Below are 23,988 nucleotides of genomic sequence, written 5' to 3' on the forward strand. Positions count from 1 at the left end.
ACAACTCTTTTTTGTTAAATATCATAAATAGTACTCTTTCATTTCAGAGCTTGTATTTTTCTATGAGGCTGATATCCATATCATGCTGAAATCAATTGAACAGGGGACAAACGTTTAGGGTTCTACATTGTGACACTATTAAAATATTCCTACTACAATGTTAAAACATTCTATATTGTGACATATCATTGATATCGTGAAACAACCCCTTCAAGTATTTTCTGGTGTTTGATCAGATGTCTTATCGGAGAATGTTCACAGTTATAAGGCTATAAGGTTTCTCTCCTGTGTGTGTTCTCTGGTGTGATACCAGATGGTCAGATCGACCAAAACTCATCCCACATTGAACACAGCTATAAGGTTTCTCTCCTGTGTGTATTCTCTGGTGTAGAGTCAGAGAGGCAGATGCAGCAAAACTCTTCCCACATTGACCACATCTATAAGGTTTCTCTCCTGTGTGTGTTCTCTGGTGTGATATCAGATGGCTTGACTGAGTAAAACTCTTCCCACATTGACCACAGCTATAAGATTTCTCTCCTGTGTGTGTTCTCTGGTGTAGAGTCAGATAGCCAGATGTTGTAAAACTCTTCCCACATTGACCACAGCTATAAGGTTTCTCTCCTGTGTGTGTTCTCTGGTGTAGAGTCAGAGAGCCAGATGTTGTAAAACTCTTCCCACATTGACCACAGCTATAAGGTTTCTCTCCTGTGTGTGTTCTCTGGTGTAGAGTCAGAGAGCCAGATGTTGTAAAACTCTTCCCACATTGACCACAGCTATAAGGTTTCTCTCCTGTGTGTGTTCTCTGGTGTATAGTCAGATAGCCAGATGTTGTAAAACTCTTCCCACATTGACCACAGCTATAAGGTTTCTCTCCTGTGTGTGTTCTCTGGTGTATAGTCAGATAGCCAGATGTTGTAAAACTCTTCCCACATTGACCACAGCTATAAGATTTCTCTCCTGTGTGTGTTCTCTGGTGTAGAGTCAGAGAGCCAGATGTTGTAAAACTCTTCCCACATTGACCACAGCTATAAGGTTTCTCTCCTGTGTGTGTTCTCTGGTGTAGAGTCAGAGAGGCAGATGCAGCAAAACTCTTACCACATTGACCACAGCTAGAAGATTTCTCTCCTGTGTGTGTTCTCTGGTGTAGAGTCAGATAGCCAGATGTTGTAAAACTCTTCCCACATTGACCACAGCTATAAGGTTTCTCTCCTGTGTGTGTTCTCTGGTGTATAGTCAGATAGCCAGATGTTGTAAAACTCTTCCCACATTGACCACAGCTATAAGGTTTCTCTCCTGTGTGTGTTCTCTGGTGTATAGTCAGATAGCCAGATGTTGTAAAACTCTTCCCACATTGACCACAGCTATAAGGTTTCTCTCCTGTGTGTGTTCTCTGGTGTAGAGTCAGAGAGCCAGATGTTGTAAAACTCTTCCCACATTGACCACAGCTATAAGGTTTCTCTCCTGTGTGTGTTCTCTGGTGTAGAGTCAGAGAGCCAGATGTAGTAAAACTCTTCCCACATTGACCACAGATATAAGGTTTCTCTCCTGTGTGTGTTCTCTGGTGTATAGTCAGAGAGCCAGATGTTGTAAAACTCCTCCCACATTGACCACAGCTATAAGATTTCTCTCCTGTGTGTATTCTCTGGTGCACTGTAAGATTGCCAGATTGACCAAAACTCTTCCCACATTGACCACAGCTATAAGGTTTCTCTGCTGTGTGTATTCTCTGGTGTGAAATCAGGTGGCTTAGCTGAGTAAAACTCTTCCCACATTGATCACAGCTATAAGGTTTCTCTCCTGTGTGTGTTCTTTGGTGCATCTTCAGATGGCTAGATTTATCAAAACTCTTCCCACATTGAGTACAGCAATAAGGTTTCTCTACTGTGTGGCTTCTCTGATGAATTTTAATGCCTGCTGATGAGGTGAATCTCTTCCCACAGTCAGAGCGGTGAATTATCTTCCCTGTGGGTCTCTGCTGGTGTTTCTTGAGGAGTTCTGATCTAGAGAGACTCTTCTCTGCCTCGTCAGCATCATGAGGTTGTTGAGGCTCCCCAGAGGATCCAAGATAGTCACGTCTCTCTCCTGTGTGAACAACAAAGTCATACAGATGGTTAAAGGCCCACAACAGCAGAAATCCACTGTAAAAGGTGATGCCAACAGCGTAGCCATGATGTTGATGTTGTACAACAATTGACGTCTGTAATGAATGTAATGATTGTTTGACATTTGTCTTAAAATGAGCAACAATATATTTTGTCATATTTTGTCTTGTTTTCACATTAGTAGTAACATCTAAGATTGTAGCCCCTTTCTGTGTTTGCTGGTGAGAAAAGATTTTTGCTCAGGGGAGTAACCTCCATTTCCAGGTTGCTTATGAGTGCATTTCACACTACTTTGGATTATAATTGTAAGGCTCATTTGAATGTCCTGCTTAATATAATGTTTGTGTTATTGTCCCAAATCAACCGCTTTGTACTTAAAAAACACTTCAACCAGTAAAATGCTCTTTGGCTTTTTCATCAGCCTGACAATGACGGTTTGTACACTGTTTGCCAAATTGGCCCATAACTTCACCTAACAACAACATAGACCTACTGTAGGACCCATAACTTCACCAAACAACAAATATAGGAAAATAGCTCTGTGTGTTGTACAATAGCCTATCCATCAAGGAACAGTTCTCTACACATTATGAGCTAAGTATCTCTGTGTCCAAACAGACTAACGAGACCCTACAGTAAATCAACCAGACAATAACACATTATAAACATACATTTGTTAAGGATGTTGGATCCAACATGGAGCACGGCATAACTGTCTTTACCAGAGTAATGAATGAAGAAGCACTTTGGTTGTTGTTGCATGTCGTGATGTTTGTCATGTGACTGTCATTCAGAAAATGATTTCCTGGATCAGCTGATGATAGCTGAACATGTGACTGTAACTCAAGTATTATGTGTAATTATTGAAGAACTGCATTAACCTGTTGGGGATAGGGGGCAGTATTTGCACGGCCAGATAAAAAAACGTACCCGATTGAATCTGGTTACTACTCCTGCCCAGTAACTAGAATATGCATATAATTGTTTGATTTGGATAGAAAACACCCTAAAGTTTCTAAAACTGTTTGAATGGTGTCTGTGAGTATAACAGAACTCATTTGGCAGGCCAAAACCTGAGAAGATTCCAAACAGGAAGCGCTCTCTCTGACTATTTCTTGGCCTTCTTGATCATCTCTAACCAAAACAGGGGATCTCTGGCATAACGTGACATTTTCTAACGCTCCCATAGGCTCTCAGAAGGCGCCAGAACGATGAATCGTGGCTTTGCAGGCCATGGCTGAAAAACAGCGCATTTGGATAGTGGTCGATCTGAGGACAATGAGACTGGAGGTGCGTGCACGAGCCGACACCATGTTTACTTTCTCTCTCTTTGAACGAAAACAACGACTCCCGGTCAGAATATTATCACTTTTTTACGATACAAATCGCATAAAAATAGATTTTAAACAGCGTTTGACATGCTTCGAAGTACGGTAATGGAACATTTTGAAATGTTTTGTTACGAAACGCGTCGGGCGCGTCACCCTTCTTTACCCTTCGGATAGTGTCTTGAACGCACGAACAAAACGCCGCTATTTGGATATAACTATGGATTATTTTGAACCAAACCAACATTTGTTATTGAAGTAGAAGTCCTGGGAGTGCATTCTGACGAAGAACAGCAAAGGTAATAAAACTTTTCTAATAGTAAATCAGAGTTTGGTGAGTACCACACTTGGTGGGTGTCAAAATAGCTAGCCTGTGATGGCCGGGCTATCTACTCAGAATATTGCAAAATGTGCTTCCACTGAAAAGCTATTTTAAAAAAATCGGACATAGCGAGTGCATAAAGGAGTTCTGTATCTATAATTCTTAAAATAATTGTTATGTTTTTTGTGAACGTTTATCGTGAGTAATTTAGTAAATTCACCGGAAGTGTTCGGTGGGAATGCTAGTCACATGCTAGTCACATGCTAATGTAAAAAGCTGTTTTTTTTATATAAATATGAACTTGATTGAACAAAACATGCATGTATTGTATAACATAATGTCCTAGGATCGTCATCTGATGAAGATCATCAAAGGTTAGTGCTGCATTTTTAGCTGTGGTTTGGGTTTATGTGACATTATATGCTAGCTTGAAAAATGGGTGTCTGATTATTTCTGGCTGGGTACTCTGCTGACATAATCTAATGTTTTGCTTTCGTTGTAAAGCCTTTTTGAAATCGGACAGTGTGGTTAGATTAACGAGAGTCTTGTCTATAAAATGGTGTAAAATAGTCATATGTTTGAGAAATTGAAGTAATAGCATTTCTAAGGTATTTGAATATCGCGCCACGGGATTACACTGGCTGTTGAGTAGGTGGGACGCAAGCGTCCAACCTAGCCCAGAGGTTAATGACAGTATCCATTTGAGTGTTGTCAAAAAAGCTCCAATTTTTTTTTTAAATAATGATTTCACTTTTATTTAACCAGGTAGGCTAGTTGAGAACAACTGCAACCTGGCCAAGATAAAGCAAAGCAGTGGGATAAACAAAAGTACAATCAATAACACAAAAGAAAAATCTATATACAGTGTGTGCAAATGGAGTACGGAGTTAAGGCAATAAATAGGCCACAGTAGCGAAGTAATTACAATTTAACACTGGAGATAGATGTGCAGATGATGATGTGCAAGTAGAAATACTGTTGTGCAAAAGAGCAAAAAAAGTTAATAAAAACATGGGGATGAGGTAGGCAGTTGGATGGGCTGTGTGCAGCTGCAGCGATCGGTAAGCTGCTCAGATAGCTGACGCTTAAAGTTAGTGAGCGAGATATATGTCTCCAACTTTAGCGATTTTTGCAATTCGTTCCAGTCATTGGCAGCAGAGAACTGGAAGGAAAGGCGGCCAAAGGAGGTGTTGGCTTTGGGGATGACCAGTGAGATATACCTCCTGGAGCGTGTGCTATGGGTGGGTGTTGCTATGGTGACCAGTGAGCAAAGTTAAGGCGGAGCTTTACCTAGCAAAGACTTATAGATGACCTGGAGCCAGTGGGTTTGGCGACGAATATGTAGCGAGGGCCAGCCGACAAGAGCATACAGGTCGCACTGGTGGGTGGTATATGGGGCTTTAGTGACAAAACGGATGGCACTGTGATAGACTGCATCCAGTCTGCTGAGTAGAGTGTTGGAGGCTATTTTGTAAATGACATCGCCGAAGTTAAGGATCGGTAGGATAGTCAGTTTTACGAGGGTATGTTTGGCAGCGTGAGTGAAGGAGGTTTTGTTGCGAAATAGGAAGCCGGTTCTAGATTTAATTTTGGATTGGAGATGCTTAATATTAGTCTGGAAGGAGAGTTTATTGTCAAACCAGACTCCTATGCATTTATAGTTGTCCACATATTCTAAGTCAGAACCGTCCAGAGTAGTGATGCTAGTCGTGCGGGTGTGGGCAGCGATCGGTTGTTGATTGATCGGCTGTTGAGTCTGCCGATAAGAATACGGTGATTGACAGAGTCGAAAGCCTTGGCCAGGTCGATGAAGACGGCTGCACAGTACTGTCTATCGATGGCGGTTATGATATCATTTAGTACCTTGAGCGTGGCTGAGGTGCACCCGTGACCAGCTTGGAAACCGGATTGCACAGCGGAGAAGGTACGGTGGGATTCGAAATGGCCAGTGATCTGTTAGTAAACTTGGCTTTCGAAGACTTTAGAAAGGCAGGGCAGGATGGTTATAGGTCTGTAACAGTTTGGGTCTGGAGTGTCACCCCGTTTGAAGAGGGGGATGACTGCGGAAGCGTTCCAATCTTTAGGGATCTCGGATGATATGAAAGAGAGGTTGAACAGACCAGTAATATGGGTTGCAACAATGGCGGCGGATCATTTTAGAAAGAGAGGGTCCAGATTGTCTAGCCCAGCTGATTTGTAGGGGTCCAGATTTTGCAAGTCTTTCAGAACATCAGTTATCTGGATTTGGGTGAAGGAGAAGCTGGGGAGGCTTGGCGAAGTAGCTGCGGTGGGTGGGGAGCTGTTGGCCGGGGTTGGGGTACCCAGGAAGAAAGCATGGCCAGCCGTAGAGAAATGCTTATTGAAATTCTCGATAATCGTGGAGTTATCGGTGGTGACAGTGTTTCCTAGCCTCAGTGCAGTGGGCAGCTGGGATGAGGTGCTCTTATTCTCCATGGACTTTACAGTGTCCCAAAACTTTTTGGAGTTAGAGCTACGGGATGCAAATTTCTGTTTGAAAAAGCTAGCCGTTGCTTTCCTAACTGACTGTGTGTATTGGTTCCTGACTTCTCTGAAAAGTTGCATATCGCGGAGACTATTCTGTGTTTTTGTGCTGGTCAAGGGTAGTCAGGTCTGGAGTGAACCAAGGGCAATATCTGTTCTTAGTTCTACATTTTTTAAGGGGCATGCTTATATAAAGGTGGTGAGGAAATTACAATTAAATAACCAGGCATCCCTTACTGACGGGATGAGGTCAATATCCTTCCAGGAGACCTGGGCCAGGTCGATTAGAAAGGCCTGCTTGCAGAAGTGTTTTAGGGAGTGTTTGACAGTAATGTGGGGTGGTCGTTTGACCGCGGACCCATAACGGATGCAGGCAATGAGGCAGTGATCGCTGAGATCCTGATTGAAAACAGCAGAGGTGTATTTGCAGGGCACGTTGGTCAGGATAATATCTATGAGGGTGCCCATGTTTACAGATTTAGGGGTTGAATTTGGTGGTTTCCTTGATCATTTGTGTGAGATTGAGGGCATCTAGCTTGGATTGTAGGACGGCCGGGGTGTTAACCTCACTACGGTAGGGGGCACTATTTACACCTCCGGATGAAAAGCATGCCCAAAGTAAACATGGTAGATTTGGATAAAAAACACTAAAGTTTCCAAAACTGTTAAAATAATGATTGTGAGTATAACATAACTGATATGACACATGAAAACCTGAGAAAAATCCATCCAGGAAGTGGGATTTGTTTATTTTTGTAGTTTTCCCATAGACTGCCTATACAGATTCCATTGACTTAGGACTCAAATTGCACTTCCTATGGCTTCCACTAGATATCAACAGTCTTTAGAAATTGGTTCAGGCTTGTATTCTGAAAAATGAGTGTAAGACCACTCTGAATGAGTGGACCATTCAGTGTCCCAGAGATTTTTTTCATGCGCGAGACCCAGAGTGCGCCTTTCTTGTTTACCTTTTATATTGACAACGTTATTGTCCGGTTGAAATGTTATCTATTATTCAGTCTAAAAACAACCTGAGGATTGATTATAAACATAGTTTGACATGTTTCTATGAACTTTACTGATACTTATCTGATTTTTTGGCTGGCTGTTGGGATTGCCTTTGAGCCTGTGGATTACTGAACAAAATGAGTGAACAAAAGGTTTTTGGATATAAAGAGACTTTATCGAACAAAACAAACATTTATTGAGTAAATGGGAGTCTTGTGAGTGCAACGATATGAAGATCATCAAAAGTAAGTGATTCATTTTATCGCTATTTCTGACTTGTGTAACTCCTCTACTTGGCTGGTAACGGTTTGTAATGATTTGTCTGCTGGGCGCTGTTCTCAGATAATCGCATGGTATGCTTTCGCCGTAAAGCCTTTTTGAAATCTGACAACGTGGTTGGATTAACAAGTAGTTAATCTTTAGACCGATGTATAACACTTGTATGTTTTATGAATTTTTAGAATGAGTATTTCTGTTTTTGAATTTGGCGCTCTGCAATTTCACTGGATGCTGGCCATGTGGGACGGTAGCGTCCCACACCCCCTAGAGAGGTTAAGCATATCCCAGTTTACGTCACCTAACAGAACAAACTCTGAAGATAGATGGGGGGGCAATCAATTCACATATGGTGTCCAGGGCACTGCTGGGAGCTGAGGGGGGTCTGTAACAGGCGGCGACAGTAAGAGACTTATTTCTGGAGAGATTCATTTTTTAAATTATAAGCTCGAACTGTTTGGGTATAGACCTGGAAAGTATGATAGAACTTTGCAAGCTCTCTCTGCAGTAGATTGCAACGCCTCCCCCTTTGGCAGTTCTATCTTGACGGAAAATGTTGTAGATGGGGATGGAAATTTCAGATTTTTTGTTGGCCTTCCAAAGCCAGGATTCGGACACGGCAAGAACATCATGGTTGGCGGAGTGTGCTAAAGCAGTGAGTAAAACAAACTTAGGGAGGAGGATTCTAATGTTAACATGCATGAAACCAAGGCTTTTACGGTTACAGAAGTCAACAATTGAGAGCGCCTGGGGACACACAGGGCCTGGGTTAACCTCTACATCACCCGAGGAACAGAGTAGGATGAGGGTACGGCTAACGGCTATCAGAACTGGTCGTCTAGTGCATTGTGAACAGAGAATAAAAGGAGCAGATTTCTGGGCGTGGTAGGATAGATTCAAGGCATAATGTACAGACAGGGTTTAGTAGGGTGCGAGTACAGTGGAGGTAAACCTAGGCATTGAGTGACGCTAAGAGAGGAGGCACCAGTTATGCTAGCTGAGGTCACCGCATATGTGGGAGGTGGGACAAAAGAGTTCTCTGAGGCATGTTGAGTGGGACTAGGGGCTCCGCAGTAAAATAAAACAATGATAACTACCCTAAACAGTATACAAGGCATATTCACATCAGAGAGACATAAAGCGAGGCAAAAAGCAATCACAGGTGTTGATTGGGAGAGCTAGCTAAGACAACAACAGGTCAGACAACAGTTAATCAGCTAAGACAACAACAACAGGTAAAATGGCGATGAATGGGCAGAGTGGGTCAGTTAACTACACACAGGGCCTGAGTTCGAGGCTGGGGCCGACAGATAAACAAAATAAACAAAATGGAGACCTGTGTTTATGAACAGTCCAGCAGGCATCAGCTATGTAGCCAAGTGATCATAGGGTCCAGTGAACAGCAATATGAACCAGGGAAGCCGATAGGTAGTCATTACTACGCTAGCCGAGAGATGTGCCTGGCTCGAGGCAAACTGGTGCTAGCTTCGGGATAAGGGCAATAGCCACTATAGCCAATCTGGAGCAAAGGTCCAGAGTTTACGGCAGGAATCCGGTGATGTAGTGACTTCTAGTCGTCTTAGTGAAGAGTCTGGGAGGCATCAGCTGTGTAGCCGAGTGATCATAGGGTCCACTGAGCAGGCCGGGAGATGGGCCTGGCTCAAGGCTAGCTTCGAGGCTGGGCCACTCGGTAGCAGCTAGCTTGCTAAGATTATCTGGTGTAATGGTCCAGAGCTTACGGCACGAATACGGTGATGTAGTGGAGAAAAACAGTCCGATATGCTCAGGGTTGATATCGCGCTGTGCAGACTGGCAGGTATTATCCAGGCTAAAATGGCTGGTGCCTGAGCTGAAAAGGTAAAGGCCGCTAGCAGTGGCTAAGTGGCTAACAATGACTAAACAGCTGGTAGCTAATTAGCTCCTGATGGCTAGCTACTGATGGAGGTTCTAGCTATAAGGTCTAAAAAAATAGCAGATCCGTATCACATTGGGTGAGGCGGGTTGCCGGAAGGTATATTTAATTTAAAAATGGAAAAAGGGATTGAAATATAGTGCAATATATACAAAAAATACGAAAAAAAAAACATTTACAACAAACACGTCTTACTGCTACGCCATCTTGGATTACAAGATGACTCTCAGTTAAAAACCATTGAATTTAGCCAACTCTGAAATTATTTTGTATTTCTGTGCCCACCAAAACTGTTTTCCCAGCGTAACATAAGGAACCAGTAAATTATACGTAGTTCGAGTGCATTTCAGAATACAAAAAAACTGTCCGACAGCAAGATCCAGTATTTAAGTTGAAGTTCATCATATGACAAGCGTAACGTTATGACTATAACTACTGTTCCCTGAAGGAGGGAAACTCGGTACAACATACCATTAAATCCACATGTTATGACTATAACTACTGTTCCCTGAAGGAGGGAAACTAGGTACAACATACTATTAAATCCACGCCTCGCTGGAAGCCCCGTCTTCTACAGGTGATGAGCGTGAGGCTCGGATTTATTCCTTAAATTAAAAACCGCTCTTAACCGACCCAGGAAGGAGTGGGGCCAAACAGGTGTTGTACCTCGTTTCCCTCCTTCAAGGAACACTAATTATAGTGTTAGGTTGTAATTTTTCAGAGTAAATAACTCACGGACACTAGAGAAGCTTAACCAAGTTTAATTCTTCCCAAAGGGTCGTTACAGCTGTAATTCAAAAAATCGTAGCTTTTTTGACAACACTCAAATGGATACTGTCATTAATATAATACATAAATACTATCAATTTAGCCTCAAATAATGAAACATGTTCAATTTGGTTTAAATAATGCAAAAACAAAGTGTTGGAGAAGTAAAAGTGCAATATGTGCCATGTAAAAAAGCTAACGTTTAAGTTCCTTGCTCAGAACATATGAAAGCTGGTGGTTCCTCTTAACATGAGTCTTCAATATTCCCAGGTAAGAAGTTTTAGGTTGTAGTTATTCTAGGAATTCTAGGACTATTTCTCTCTATACGATTTGTATTTCATATACCTTTGACTATTGGATGTTCTTATAGGCACTTTAGTATTGCCAGTGTAACAGTATAGCTTCCGTCCTTCTCCTCGCACCTACCTGGGCTCAAACCAGAAACACATCGACAACAGCCACCCTCGAAGCAGCGTTACCCATGCAGAGCAAGGGGAACAACTAATCCAAGTCTCAGAGCGAGTGACGTTTGAAATGCTGTTAGCGCACACCCGGCTAACTAGATAGCCATTTCACATCGGTTACACCAGCCTAATCTTGGGAGTTGATAGGCTTGAAGTCATAAACAGCGCAATGCTTGAAGAATTGCAAAGAGCTGCTGGCAAAACGCACGAAAGTGCTGTTTGAATGAATGCTTACGAGCCTGCTGGTGCCTACCACCGCTCAGTCACACTGATCGATCAAATATCAAATCATAGACTTAATTATAATATAATAAACATACAGAAATATGAGCCTTAGGTGATGAGCCTTAATATGGTCGAATCCGGAAACTATCATCTCAAAAACAAAACGTTTATTTTTTCAGTGAAATACGGAACCGTTCCGTATTTTATCTAACGGGTGGCATCCCCAAGTCTAAATATTCCTGTTACATTGCACAACCTTCAATGTTATGTCATAATTATGTAAAATTCTGGCAAATTAGTTCGCAACGAGCCAGGCGGCCCAAACTGTTTGATATACCCCGACTCCGCGTGCAATGAATGCTAGAGAAATGACACAATTTCACCTGGTTAATATTGCCTGTTAACTTCTTGGGGCTATATGGGACGTTAGCATGCCACCCGTGGCGCACCCTATCAACAGCAGGTGCATTTCAAGAGCGGCAAATTTGAAACCAAATAAATGTCAAAATTCAAATTTCTCAAACATACAACTAACTTACACCCTTTGAAAGATAAACATCTCCTTAATCTAACCACGCTGTCCGATTTCAAAAAGGTTTTACGGCGAAAGCATAAAGTTAGGTTATGTTAGGAGAGTACATTGACAATAGCTGTGTGGAATGTATTGTCGATTCAAAGACAGGCGTCACCAAAACCATAAAATCAGCTAAAATTATGCACTAACCTTTTACAATCTCCATCAGATGACACTCCTAGGACATTATGTTAGACAATGCATGCATTTTTAGTTCTATCAAGTTCATATTTATATCCAAAAACAGCGTTTTACTATGGCGTTGATGTTCAGGAAATCGTTTCCCTCCAATAACCGGCAGTCAAGTCATCACAACAAAATAATTAATTAATATTAGAAAACATTGGTAAAATATTATATTGTCATTCAAAGAATTATAGATTTACATCTCTTGAACGCAATCGACTTGCCAGATTTAAAAATAACCTTACTGGGAAATCACACTTTGCAATAATCTGAGCACTGCGCCCAGAAAAATACGCTTTGCGATACAGACTAACCGCCATGTTGGAGAGATCTAAAATCGAAAATACTATGTAAATAATCCATTACCTTTTGATTGTCTTCATCAGATGTCACTTCCAGGAATCCCAGGTCCATAACGAATGTAGTTTTGTTCAAAAAAGCTCATCATTTATGTCCAAAAAGCTCCGTGTTGTTAGCACATGATCTAAGCCAGCCGGACTTCACTTCACTTCACGAATGGAAAAAATATATTTACGTTCGTTCAAACATGTCAAACGTTGTATCGCATAAATCATTAGTGCCTTTTTTAACCAGAACATGAATAAAATTCAAGGCGGACGATTGCGTTCTCTTTTAAACCGTATTGAATCGAGAGTACCCAACATGAACTTGCGCGCCAGGTGTCTAATGGGCCATCACCGTTCCATGGCTCTTGTTCGGTCAGATCTCACAGTATAAGACTCAAAACACTTTGTAAAGGCTGGTGACATCTAGTGGAAGCAATAGGAAGTGCCAAAACATTCCTCAGCCCCTTTGTTTTTCAATGGCATAGGCTTAAAGTCAATTCAACACATCAGGTATCCACTTCCTGTCAGAATCTGTCTCAGGGTTTTGCCTGCCAAATGAGTTCTGTTATACTCACAGACACCATTCAAACAGTTTTAGAAACTTTAGGGTGTTTTCTATCCATATATAATAAGTATATGCATATTCTAGTTACTGGATAGGATTAGTAACCAGATTAAATCGGGTACATTTTTTTATCCAGCCGTGAAAATACTGCCCCCTATACCCTAACAGGTTAACCTGGATTTATTTTTGCTAAATATGCAGGTTTAAAAATATATACTTCTGTGTATTGATTTTATGAAAGTCATTGATGTTTATAGTTAGGTACAGTCGTGCAACGATTGCGCTTTTTTCGCAAATGCGCTTTTGTTAAATCATCCCCCGTTTGGCAAAGTTGGCCGTCTTGGTTAGGAAGAAATAGTATTCACACAGTTCGCAACGAGCCAGGCGGCCCAAACCCCCTGACTCTGTTGCAGAGGTGACACATTTTTCTTAGTTAAAATAAATTAATGTTAGCAGGCAATATTAACTAAATATGCAGGTTTAAATATATATACTTGTGTATTGATTTTAAGAAAGACATTGATGTTTATGGTTAGGTACACGTTGCAACGACAGTTCTTTTTCACAAATACGCACCGCATCGATTATATGCAACGCAGGACAGGCTAGATAAACTAGTAATAGCATCTACCATGTGTAGTTAACTAGTGATTATGATTGATTGATTCTTTTTTATAAGTTAAGTTTAATGCAAGCTAGCAACTTACCTTGGCTTCTTACTGCATACGCGTAACAGGCAGGCTCCACGTGGAGTGCAATGTAAAGCAGGTGGTTAGAGCATTGGACTAGTTAACCGTAAGGTTGCAAGATTGAATCCCCAAGCTGACAAGGTAAAAATCTGTCGTTCTGCCCCTGAACAAGGCAGTTAACCCACCGTTCCTAGGCCGTCATTGAAAATAAGAATGTGTTCTTAACTGACTTGCCTAGTAAAAAAAAAAAATTATAATAAAAAAAGAATAAATAGAATAAAAAATCTATATATATATATATTTTTTTTTTTAAAACAGCACATCGGCGGCCAAAAATACCGATTACCAATTGTTATGAAAACCTGAAATCGGCCATAATTAAATCGGCCACTCCGATTAATCGGGCGAACTCTAATATATACACCACTTTGGACACTCCTCCTCTCCAATCCTTACATCTTCGGGATCGACAGGAAGAGGGTAACAGAATACTAAACCCTTATTACTCCCTTGAGGGAATCTGACCTGACCTCCTGACCTCAACCCCTCCTTCGCCTAATCCACAGATGTCCATCCGCTTCCCCTAAAGCAATCCTGTGATCTCCTCCCGTCCACCCAGCACATTCCACAGCCACTCTGTCTTTCTACGAATCTCACTCCTTTATATACTCTGCGTCTGATCTATCATGTCTTTAATATCTCAAAGTTCAAAGTTTAGCCCGAATCCAATAATAGTCAAAGTTACACTCCCTTTCAGTCGGTCAACTTCGGTACAACATACGATGGGAAAATACAATCCCTCCCCATGCCGACCCAAACAGATACTAAATGAAACGGCCCCTGGCAGACCACCCAGACCTGACCCCGCAAGATGCGTCAGTTGTCAATTTAGTAATTGTCTTTTGTTTGAAACACTCCTGTCAATGTTGAGTAAGGACGCACACCTAATTACGCATATAGAAGTAGGACTAGTCTACCTGGCCTGTGTGCAAATGTAGGCCTATAAATGTGCCCATTTGGGGATGTCTGATAGTATTTCTGATTGTCTTAATGCACCACCACTAATGAATTGTGGAGCTTCTCAAATACATTAGAGAGAATAAAGTAGACGGCATCGGTCAAAATCGTGATTTATGACCCTATGTCCGGCTGGGGCGTACATGCCCAAATAAGGGCATCTGGTCAGGACATCCTGGCGGGAAGGTGTCACGTGGTTAGGGTCATATAGTTGCATCTGTCATGTGTTAGAGTGTGTGTTATTTTATATCTATATTGCATCTCTTTGAAGTGGTCATAATGATTGATGTGTAGGGACCTCATTGAATTGGGGGGGTTGTGTTTGAACATTTCAAAGAGGATGACCCCCACACCCCCCTATTTTATTGCTCTTAGGGTTGTTGTGTATGAATTAGGAATGTCCGGGAGGTTATGTGTTGGAGGCAGACGTCTTATAAATACGCCCCAGACACACGTGGCCCCAGAACACTAAACAAGATTTTAAAAATAAAACGCTGAACATTAAAACAGAAAATTGTCTCCTAGGCCAATTCTCAGGGTACTATGCACGTCTTGTCGCGAACCCAATGATAAAAGCATCGAGGAACTTTGGGGTGAGGCCCCAGAATGTTTTAAAGCGTTTTTGGATACTAGTGATGGCCATATGACTTATATGTTCAAACCTGAGGATTCAACGGTGAAGATTTTCACAGACAGCGAACCCAGACCCCTTTATCATGCAAAACCCAGGAGTTTTTCTCCTGCACTGCGTATCAGAGAATGGCTTACGATACGCCTAGTGCTCTGTCAAATTGAACAGGCCCTTAGAGCTACAGAATTACCAGGCTATGCATTGGAAGAGGTTGTGGGGGGGTCGCCATGATTTACAAGCCATCAGGATCTCTTCAATGGCTTATAGCCCCGACTCCAAAGTGACAATTTTAGCATGTGAACAATTTGATAGTACAAATGCGACGAAGTCTGTCAGTTCATATTTATTTTCCAAAGCCTGCAAGGATGTGAATTATTTTATGCCTGTGTTTAGCTTTAAATGGAGGGATTACCCGATATTCATAACCCTGATGAATAAGCTGGACAGTCTTTTACAAAATCGTGAACAGTACGGGAAAAAAAAATGTATGAAATATACTGCTCAAAAAAATAAAGGGAACACTTAAACAACACATCCTAGATCTGAATGAAATAAATAATCTTATTAAATACTTTTTTCTTTACATAGTTGAATGTGCTGATAACAAAATCACACAAAAATAATCAATGGAAATCCAATTTATCAACTCATGGAGGTCTGGATTTGGAGTCACACTCAAAATTAAAGTGGAAAACCACACTACAGGCTGATCCAACTTTGATGTAATGTCCTTAAAACAAGTCAAAATGAGGCTCAGTAGTGTGTGTGGCCTCCACGTGCCTGTATGACCTCCCTACAATGCCTGGGCATGCTCCTGATGAGGTGGCGGATGGTCTCCTGAGTGTTCTCCTCCCAGACCTGGACTAAAGCATCCGCCAACTCCTGGACAGTCTGTGGTGCAACGTGGCGTTGGTGGATGGAGCGAGACATGATGTCCCAGATGTGCTCAATTGGATTCAGGTCTGGGAAACGGGCGGGCCAGTCCATAGCATCAATGCCTTCCTCTTGCAGGAACTGCTGACACACTCCAGCCACATAAGGTCTAGCATTGTCTTGCATTAGGAGGAACCCAGGGCCAACCACACCAGAATATGGTCTCACAAGGGGTCTGAGGATCTCATCTCGGTACCTAATGGCAGTCAGGCTACCTCTGGCGAGCACATGGAGGGCTGTGCGGCCCCCCAAAGAAAAGCCACCCCACACCATGACTGACCAACCGCCAAACCGGTCATGCTGGAGGATGTTGCAGGCAGCAGAACGTTCTCCACGGCGTCTCCAGACTCTGTCACGTCTGTCACGTGCTCAGTGTGAACCTGCTTTCATCTGTGAAGAGTACAGGGCGCCAGTGGCGAATTTGCCAATCTTGGTGTTCTCTGGCAAATGCCAAACGTCCTGCACGGTGTTGGGCTGTAAGCTCAACCCCCACCTGTGGACGTCGGGCCCTCATACCACCCTCATGGAGTCTGTTTCTGACCGTTTGAGCAGACACATGCACATTTGTGGCCTGCTGGAGGTCATTTTGCAGGGTTCTGGCAGTGCTTCTCCTGCTCCTCCTTGCACAAAGACGGAGGTAGCGGTCCTGCTGCTGGGTTGTTGCCCTCCTATGGCCTCCTCCACGTCTCCTGATGTACTGGCCTGTCTCCTGGTAGCGCCTTCATGCTCTGGACACTACGCTGACAGACACAGCAAACCTTTTTGCCACAGCTCGCATTGATGTGCCATCCTGGATGAGCTGCACTACCTGAGCCACTTGTGTGGGTTGTAGACTCCGTCTCATGCTACCACTAGAGTGAAAGCACCGCCAGCATTCAAAAGTGACCAAAACATCAGCCAGGAAGCATAGGAACTGAGAAGTGGTCTGTAGTCCCCACCTGCAGAACCACTCCTTTATTGTGGGTGTCTTGCTAATTGCCTATAATTTCCACCTGTTGTCTATTCCATTTGCACAACAGCAAGTGAAATTTATTGTCAATCAGTGTTGCTTCCTAAGTGGACAGTTTGATTTCACAGAAGTGTGATTGACTTGGAGGTACATTGTGTTGTTTAACCTCTATGGGACCGGCAGGACGAATTCGTCCCACCTACGTAAAAGCCAGTTGAATCCAGTGGCGCGATTTTTAAAACGTTTGAAATACTATTACTTCAATTTCTCAAACATATGACTATTTTACAGCTATTTAAAGACCAGACTCTCGTTAATCTAACCACACTGTCCGATTTCAAAAAGGCTTTACAACGAAAGCAAAACATTAGATTATGTCAGGAGAGTGCCCAGCCAGAAATAATCAGACACCCATTTTTCAAGCTAGCATATAATGTCACAAAAACCCAAACCACAGCTAAATGCAGCACTAACCTTTTATGATCTTCATCAGATGACACACCTAGGACATTATGTTATACAATACATGCATGTCTGTTCAATCAAGTTCATATTTATATCAAAAAACTGCTTTTTACATTAGCATGTGACGTTCAGAAAAAGCATACCCCCCGCAAACTTCCGGGGAATTTACTAACAATTTGCTAAATTACTCACGATAAACGTTCACAAAAAGCATAACAATTATTTTAAGAATTATAGATACATTACTCCTCTATGCATTCGATATGTCCGATTTTAAAATAGCTTTTCGGATGAAGCATATTTTGCAATATTCTAAGTACATAGCCCAGCCATCACGGGCTAGCTATTTAGACACCCACCCAGTTTAGCCTTCACCAAAATCACATTTCCTATAAGAAAAATGGTCTTACCTTTCCTGTTCTTCGTCAGAATGCACTCCCAGGACTTCTACTTCAATAATAAATGTAGGTTTGGTCCCAAATAATCCATCATTATATCCAAACAGCGGCGTTTTGTTCGTGCGTTCTAGACACTATCAGAATGCTAAATCACGGTCGTGCGCATGGCGCAGAACGTGACAAAAAAATTCTAAATATTCCATTACCGTACTTCGAAGCATGTCAACCGCTGTTTAAAATAAATTTTTATGCAGTTTATCTCGTAGAAAAGCGATAATATTCCGACCGGGAATCTGCAATTAGCTAAACAGCCGAAGGAAAATACTCGACGGGGTCGAATCGCGCACAAGCCTAATTCTATTGTCCTCTGATGCGACACTTGGAAAAGGGGATTCTGTGTTTCAGCCTGAGGCTGCCTCGTCATCGTTAAGGTTTTTCCAGGGTTCTGAGAGCCTATTGGAGCCCTAGGAATTGTCACGTTACAGCTAAGATCCTGACTCTTCAATAAACAGAAGCAAGAACAACAACACCTTGTCAGACAGGGTACTTCCTGCATGAAACCTTCTCAGGTTTATGCCTGCCATAGGAGTTCTGTTATACTCACAGACACCATTCAAACAGTTTTAGAAACTTTAGGGTGTTTTCTATCCAAACCTGAACAATAATATGCATATTCTAGCTTCTGAGTTGGTGTAGGAGGCAGTTAAAATGGGCACATATTTTTTCCAAAATTCTCAATGCTGCCCCCTAGCCCGTAGAGGTTAAGTGTTCCCTTTATTTTTTTGAGCAGTGTATATGCATTCACTACTGTAAGTCGCTCTGGATAAGAGCGTCTGCTAAATGACTAAAATGTAAATGTAAATAACGTTGATGGCCGCTTCTATCCTTAAGACACACGGGCAAGTGTCTACAGGCCAGACGTAGGATCTATCCCTGGAGTGAAAACGTACCGAGTCTTGACGCTGGGGAATTGGACACAGACAGCGGGTGGGGTTCAGTGACAACCCTATAGAAGATCCATATTAATTAAATTAAATTAAACCCTGCAACGCAAGGGTGTGTCTTACCCCTGGAGCTCGATCCAGATCGACTGGGTCGGCCCAGTTGCCAGGTCTGCCAGAGGCAACAAGTACCTCCTCACAGTGACTTGCGCATTCACAAAGTGGGTGGAGTGCCTGCCGGCGACCAATGACACAGCGGAAACCACTGCCGTTCTTTTGCTAAACCACGTTTTCAGTCGTTTCGGCCTGCCAGGAGAAACCGTGGACAGCGACAGAGGAACCCACTTTTCGGCAGCTGTAATGACCGAACTGTGGAAGCTCCTGGGAGTCAAAGCTAAACTCCACATCGCGTGCCACCCTAGGAGCTCGGGGGGGGGTAGACCAGAGCAAACAATCAATTGTCAGAATCTTGAGGAAATATGTGGCAGCCAACCACAAAGATTGGGACCTCAAACTCCCATTGGTACTGATGGCAATCAGAGCCACACGCAACAGGTCTACGGGAATGACACCCTTTGAGATGATGACGGGCCGGCAAATGACCCTTCCACTGCATCTCCTGTACCAACCGGGAGATGTCGCCGCAGCCACCGCCTACACGGCTCATCAATACGTGACCAACTTGCGGAACCATCTCCAGACTACCTTTGCGTACGCTCAAGGACAATTGGAAAGAAGTGCAGAAGGTGACAAGACCTATTACGACAAAAAAGCCTCACACCAGGTGTTCGAGGTCGGAGATAAGGTGTGGTACTACATATACACCAAACCCGCGGGCGTCGCAACAAAGTTCCTGCCCCACTGGACGGGGCCACACGAGATTGTGGTGAAGCTATCACCTGTAGCTTACCAGATCAAAATCAGCAAAGGTCGACAAACCGCCACATTAAAGTGGGTCCACCGGAACCAAATCAAGTTGTACACTCCCCCCATGGGAATAGAAGGGGTGCTAGCCAGCACCGAATAGATAAAAACCCTAGCAAAAACCCAGAGGTACTAAGAAAATTCTTAAGTACCCTCAGCTGATCCCTTCCAGGAGACCAGTACGTTGCACCTAATATCTTTTATTCTCTTCCCAGCTACCAGATATACATCTGTTGTCACTAGTGATATTGTCCTGCGCTGTACTGATTAAAAATAAGAAAAACAGAAAAATAGTTGTCAAAACAATTTTTGTTTACGAATACAAATAACTGAAATAATCCAACAATCTCTGATTATGCGTTTCTGTAGGATGGAGTTCCTTTGGATGATCCTGACACTCTGCGCCCTGGTCAAAACCAACCCAGCAGACGTAATCACGAACGGACCACCTACGGGAATCGTTCTCCGCGACGATCCAGGACTCCTCATAACTAACTGCAGAGTACACACGCAGAGGGTATATGTCCGCCTAGATGCAGAGAATGTGTACCGCCAACACATTCCACCTGCGGCGCATTTGAGTTGGGCCGGGGCTGACTGGACCAGCCAGGCAATTAAGCACGCCCAGCTAGACACTGCCCATATGTTGGCCCAACTCCAAAAGTTCACAGTAACCCAGTCAGAACTAGCTGAGCCCAGGCGAGAAAAACGATTCGTCGGGGCGCTACTATCGATAGGGGCAGCCGTAGGGTCACTATTTGCCCTAGGTACCACTGCCGTCAACGCAGTCAGTCTAGCCACAGTCAAGAGGAATGTTAGGGAGATTACTGAAGAGATGCCACTTATCCAGCAGCAGATGAAGGCACAGGCCCTTAGGTTGCAACATGTGGGAAAGTCTCTCCAGGACACTATTCTGGTGGTCAACACACACGCTACTCTCCTGAACAAAACTATCCTGTCTGTAGGAAAGCTAGCAGAGGTCATGAACCATGACTATGCCCATGTCCAATTGGTTCGATTGTTACTGGAGGATTTTCTCCGTGAAGTTAGCTCTTCTATGGACCACTTGGCCATGAATAGAATCCCCTCATATCTAGTGCCCCTCTCAATGGTGCACGACATATTGACCTCAGCTACTTCAACCACACTAAGGCCGTTACAATCACATTTGGCCTATAGTCTGGGGTCGGCCATCCCAATACACGTTGATGTTGATCGTAATGAAGTGGGTTTTCTACTGACGCTGCCGGTTGTTGAACTGGAGAATATCTATAGATTGAAAACGGTTCTCAATGTAGGATTTTGGCGCGACCGTACCCACGTAAAGATTGCCACGCCCCCAGTTGTAGCTTACCAGGAAAACAACCCAGATTTCTATCTCACCCCTAACCTGCTAATGTGTACTCTAACCAAAGATGTCCACTACCTTTGTCCTAGCAAACCATTTGTCAGGGATAACACTGAGCGTCTTTGTGGTATTAAAGCTATCACCAGCGAAGAACGCTGTAGAGCCAAACTAACAGCCAGGGATGGGGCCACCACCACACAAGTGGAGGTGGTAGGGAACCGATGGTTGGTCAACACACCGTTCGCGTCCGCCACTATGACTTACGAACGCCATGACTCCATCACCCAATTGAACCTCCCCAACCAGACTGTTTTTGTTACGGTACCAGAGGGGGCGATTATTCACGTAGACGACCTCGCTCTATACCACCTTCCCGACGACCGGATAGACACAGAGATTGAAATGCCGGACGCTTTTGCTAAACGTTCCCTTGAGTTACCACAAGCCATTCAATACCAAATCCAGTACGAGGGACCCATGACTGTCGATCTTAGCGTACTGGATGAGGCACTGTTAGTCGACCCGACTGACTACAGACCAAAAGATTGGTCTGTCGCCCGCTCTTGGACGGTGCCGGACAGTATCCTGACTGTTACCATGATCCTTGGTCTCATTTCCCTTGGCGTGTGCACCTACTACGTACACAGGCGCACACGTGCAATGGAAGACCTAATGAGGTCTTATACTAGGATCACCCGTGGGACGGAAGCGATCCCGATTTTTGGAAAGGTGGCAATGGATCCGGAAACCCTCTTACAGGGCCCAGTCCCAGCCTCCTCTCCCGAACTCGCTAGGTCAGCCCAGTAATGTCCCTAATGTAAGCTTTGGCCTTCAGGGGCCTAAGTGGACAGTTTGATTTCACAGAAGTGTGATTGACTTGGAGTTACATTGTGTTGTTTAAGTGTTCCCTTTATTTTTTTGAGCAGTATATATTCAGTATATATTCAGTACCAGTCAAAAGGGTTTTTCAAGGGTTTTTCTTTATTTTGACTACTTTCTACATTGTAGAATAATATTGAAGACATCAAAACTATGAAATAACACATATGGAATCATGTTGTAACTAAAAAAGGGTTAAACAAATCAAAATAATAATTAAGTGTTCCCTTTTAATTTTTTGAGCAGTGTATATAGCCTAGAAACCTGGTTAAACTGTCATTATGACATAATGGATGAATTCTAGAATATACTATTAGCGCTCACCACCGCTAACTAACTAGCCATTTCACATCGGTTACATGAACTCAAACCTGGATCCAGCGACTGTCAGGCCAAGATGTCTGAACTTCTTGACGAGGTCTCTAGGTGTTGGGTTACGGTTGCTACAATAGCTTTCTCTATGAATTTGAGAGTGGTTACACTCGTCCTTCCCCCATCCCTCAGCTGTTTACCAAACCAAGTCTCTGGGCAGCCATTTTGTTGCTGTTTTAAAAAAAAACACACAACCCAGGAATCTGCAGTTCAAACAATAACAAATCTGTCATTCCACCACTGTTTTGGTAATAAGATGATGATGTAACTACAGACATGTAACTACAGACAGACAGACATATGGATGCAAGGACTGACCAACCATGATATCAACATTATAGTTTTAACCATGTTAAGGCTATACAGTGTTGATTTACATTGTTTCTAAACATTGGAGTAAAAAAAAAGCTTATTTGGGGTTCTGATGGGGAACAACAGTTGAACTAAGCTCATGAGGCATGTGTTATATTCTTCAAGAATCAATGGCTATAAATAAATAATTTAAAAGTCACAATATGGATGGAGCAATTGCAGATTTCCGCTTTAACACCAAACATCAGTTCAACAACTGCAGAGTTTGTGCCTCTGTATTTAAGACAGTACTTACTAGTGTTAATCAGGGAATGGTTTCCCAAAACCACCTTATGGCTAAGTTCATCGTTAGAACCATTGGATTCCTTAAGATGCGTTTGGGAAACCGGGCCCAGATATCCAGTTTCCTCCTCTTCCTTTTTCGATGTAACAGTCATCTCCCCCTCCTCCTCTTTCACTCCATAAACTGCATCCTCCTCTTCTTTAACTGTAACATCCTCCTCCTCTTTCACTCTGAACGAGTCTTCCTCTTCTTTCACTGTAACGTCTTTCTCTTCTTCTTTCACTGTAACAGCCTCACCCTCTACTTGTTTTTGTATTTCAACAGCCTCTTCTTTCTCCATCCAGCAGACCTCTTCTTTAGCAGCAGGAGAGTAGATTAGTGAACTCATGGTCGGAGATGTTAGCTAGCTAAGCTAATGCTAGCTGACTAATAACAACACCGTAAATATGGAATTAAATCGGATAACTAACTAGACGACAGAAGTGGGTTTAAAACACAGTGGCTAATATACACTAAAGCGTCCAAAGAGCTTTATTGGTTCGGCTATTTTGTCTAGCAAGCTACCGAGGTGGCTGAATAACTGTTGCTGCTGTTGAAAGAAGCGTTCCGTCCACTACATTATACGTCACACCAACAGCATCGCCTTAAATTCCCAGACCGCCATCTGCTGACTGGAGTGGGTAACGCAGTTGAGTAAAATGTTTATTTTATTTTCAGACAAAAAGTTAAAGGGTAGGAATAAGGGACATCGCTGGTCCTAAAATATTCATTAGCCCCCCCTAAATAAATCAATATCAGTCAATATATATTTTCTGTGATTAATTTTTTTCGTCAACCGTTCCATCGCATCTTAAACTTCTTGCCGGGCCGCACTAGGACCGGGGGAGGCTGCTGCTGCACTAGTGACTGTTAGACTTTCTTCAGAAATACTAGGAGAGAGGGGTACCCCTACACAGAACTGAACTGGATCAAAGATGGAGGACAGAAATACTAGGAGAGAGGGGTACCCCTACACAGAACTGAACTGGATCAAAGATGGCGGACAGAAATACTAATAATACTTCCTGTGTAATATAAACTGACCTGGGATCATTAACTCTGGGACTACTGCATCTCTATCTGTATTTCAATGTAAAGCATCTCTTTAATAATACTTCCTGTTGACCTGACCAAGTGACCTCTCAACTCTGATCATACTGCACAACACAATCCATCAATCAGATTGATACATGAGTGTGTAGGTGTGGGTTATAGGGTGTCTAATTGTT

At 42.9% G+C, this 23,988-nt stretch overlaps 1 protein-coding gene across 1 annotated transcript; it reads right to left on the minus strand.

Moving 5' to 3' along the window:
- Nucleotides 1-484: 484 nt before the first annotated feature.
- Nucleotides 485-23,108, minus strand: LOC115186458 (zinc finger protein 2 homolog; the record flags this gene model as incomplete). The annotated part of the gene is made up of 3 exons (XM_029746083.1): nt 23,070-23,108; nt 1,164-1,726; nt 485-911 (listed from the first exon to the last, which is right to left on the minus strand). Coding segments are annotated over exons 1-3 (1,029 nt in total), but the record flags the coding sequence as incomplete, so codon positions are not given.
- Nucleotides 23,109-23,988: the final 880 nt, after the last annotated feature.

This window comes from Salmo trutta, unplaced genomic scaffold (assembly GCF_901001165.1).
Source record: "Salmo trutta unplaced genomic scaffold, fSalTru1.1, whole genome shotgun sequence".
NCBI lineage: Eukaryota > Metazoa > Chordata > Actinopteri > Salmoniformes > Salmonidae > Salmo > Salmo trutta.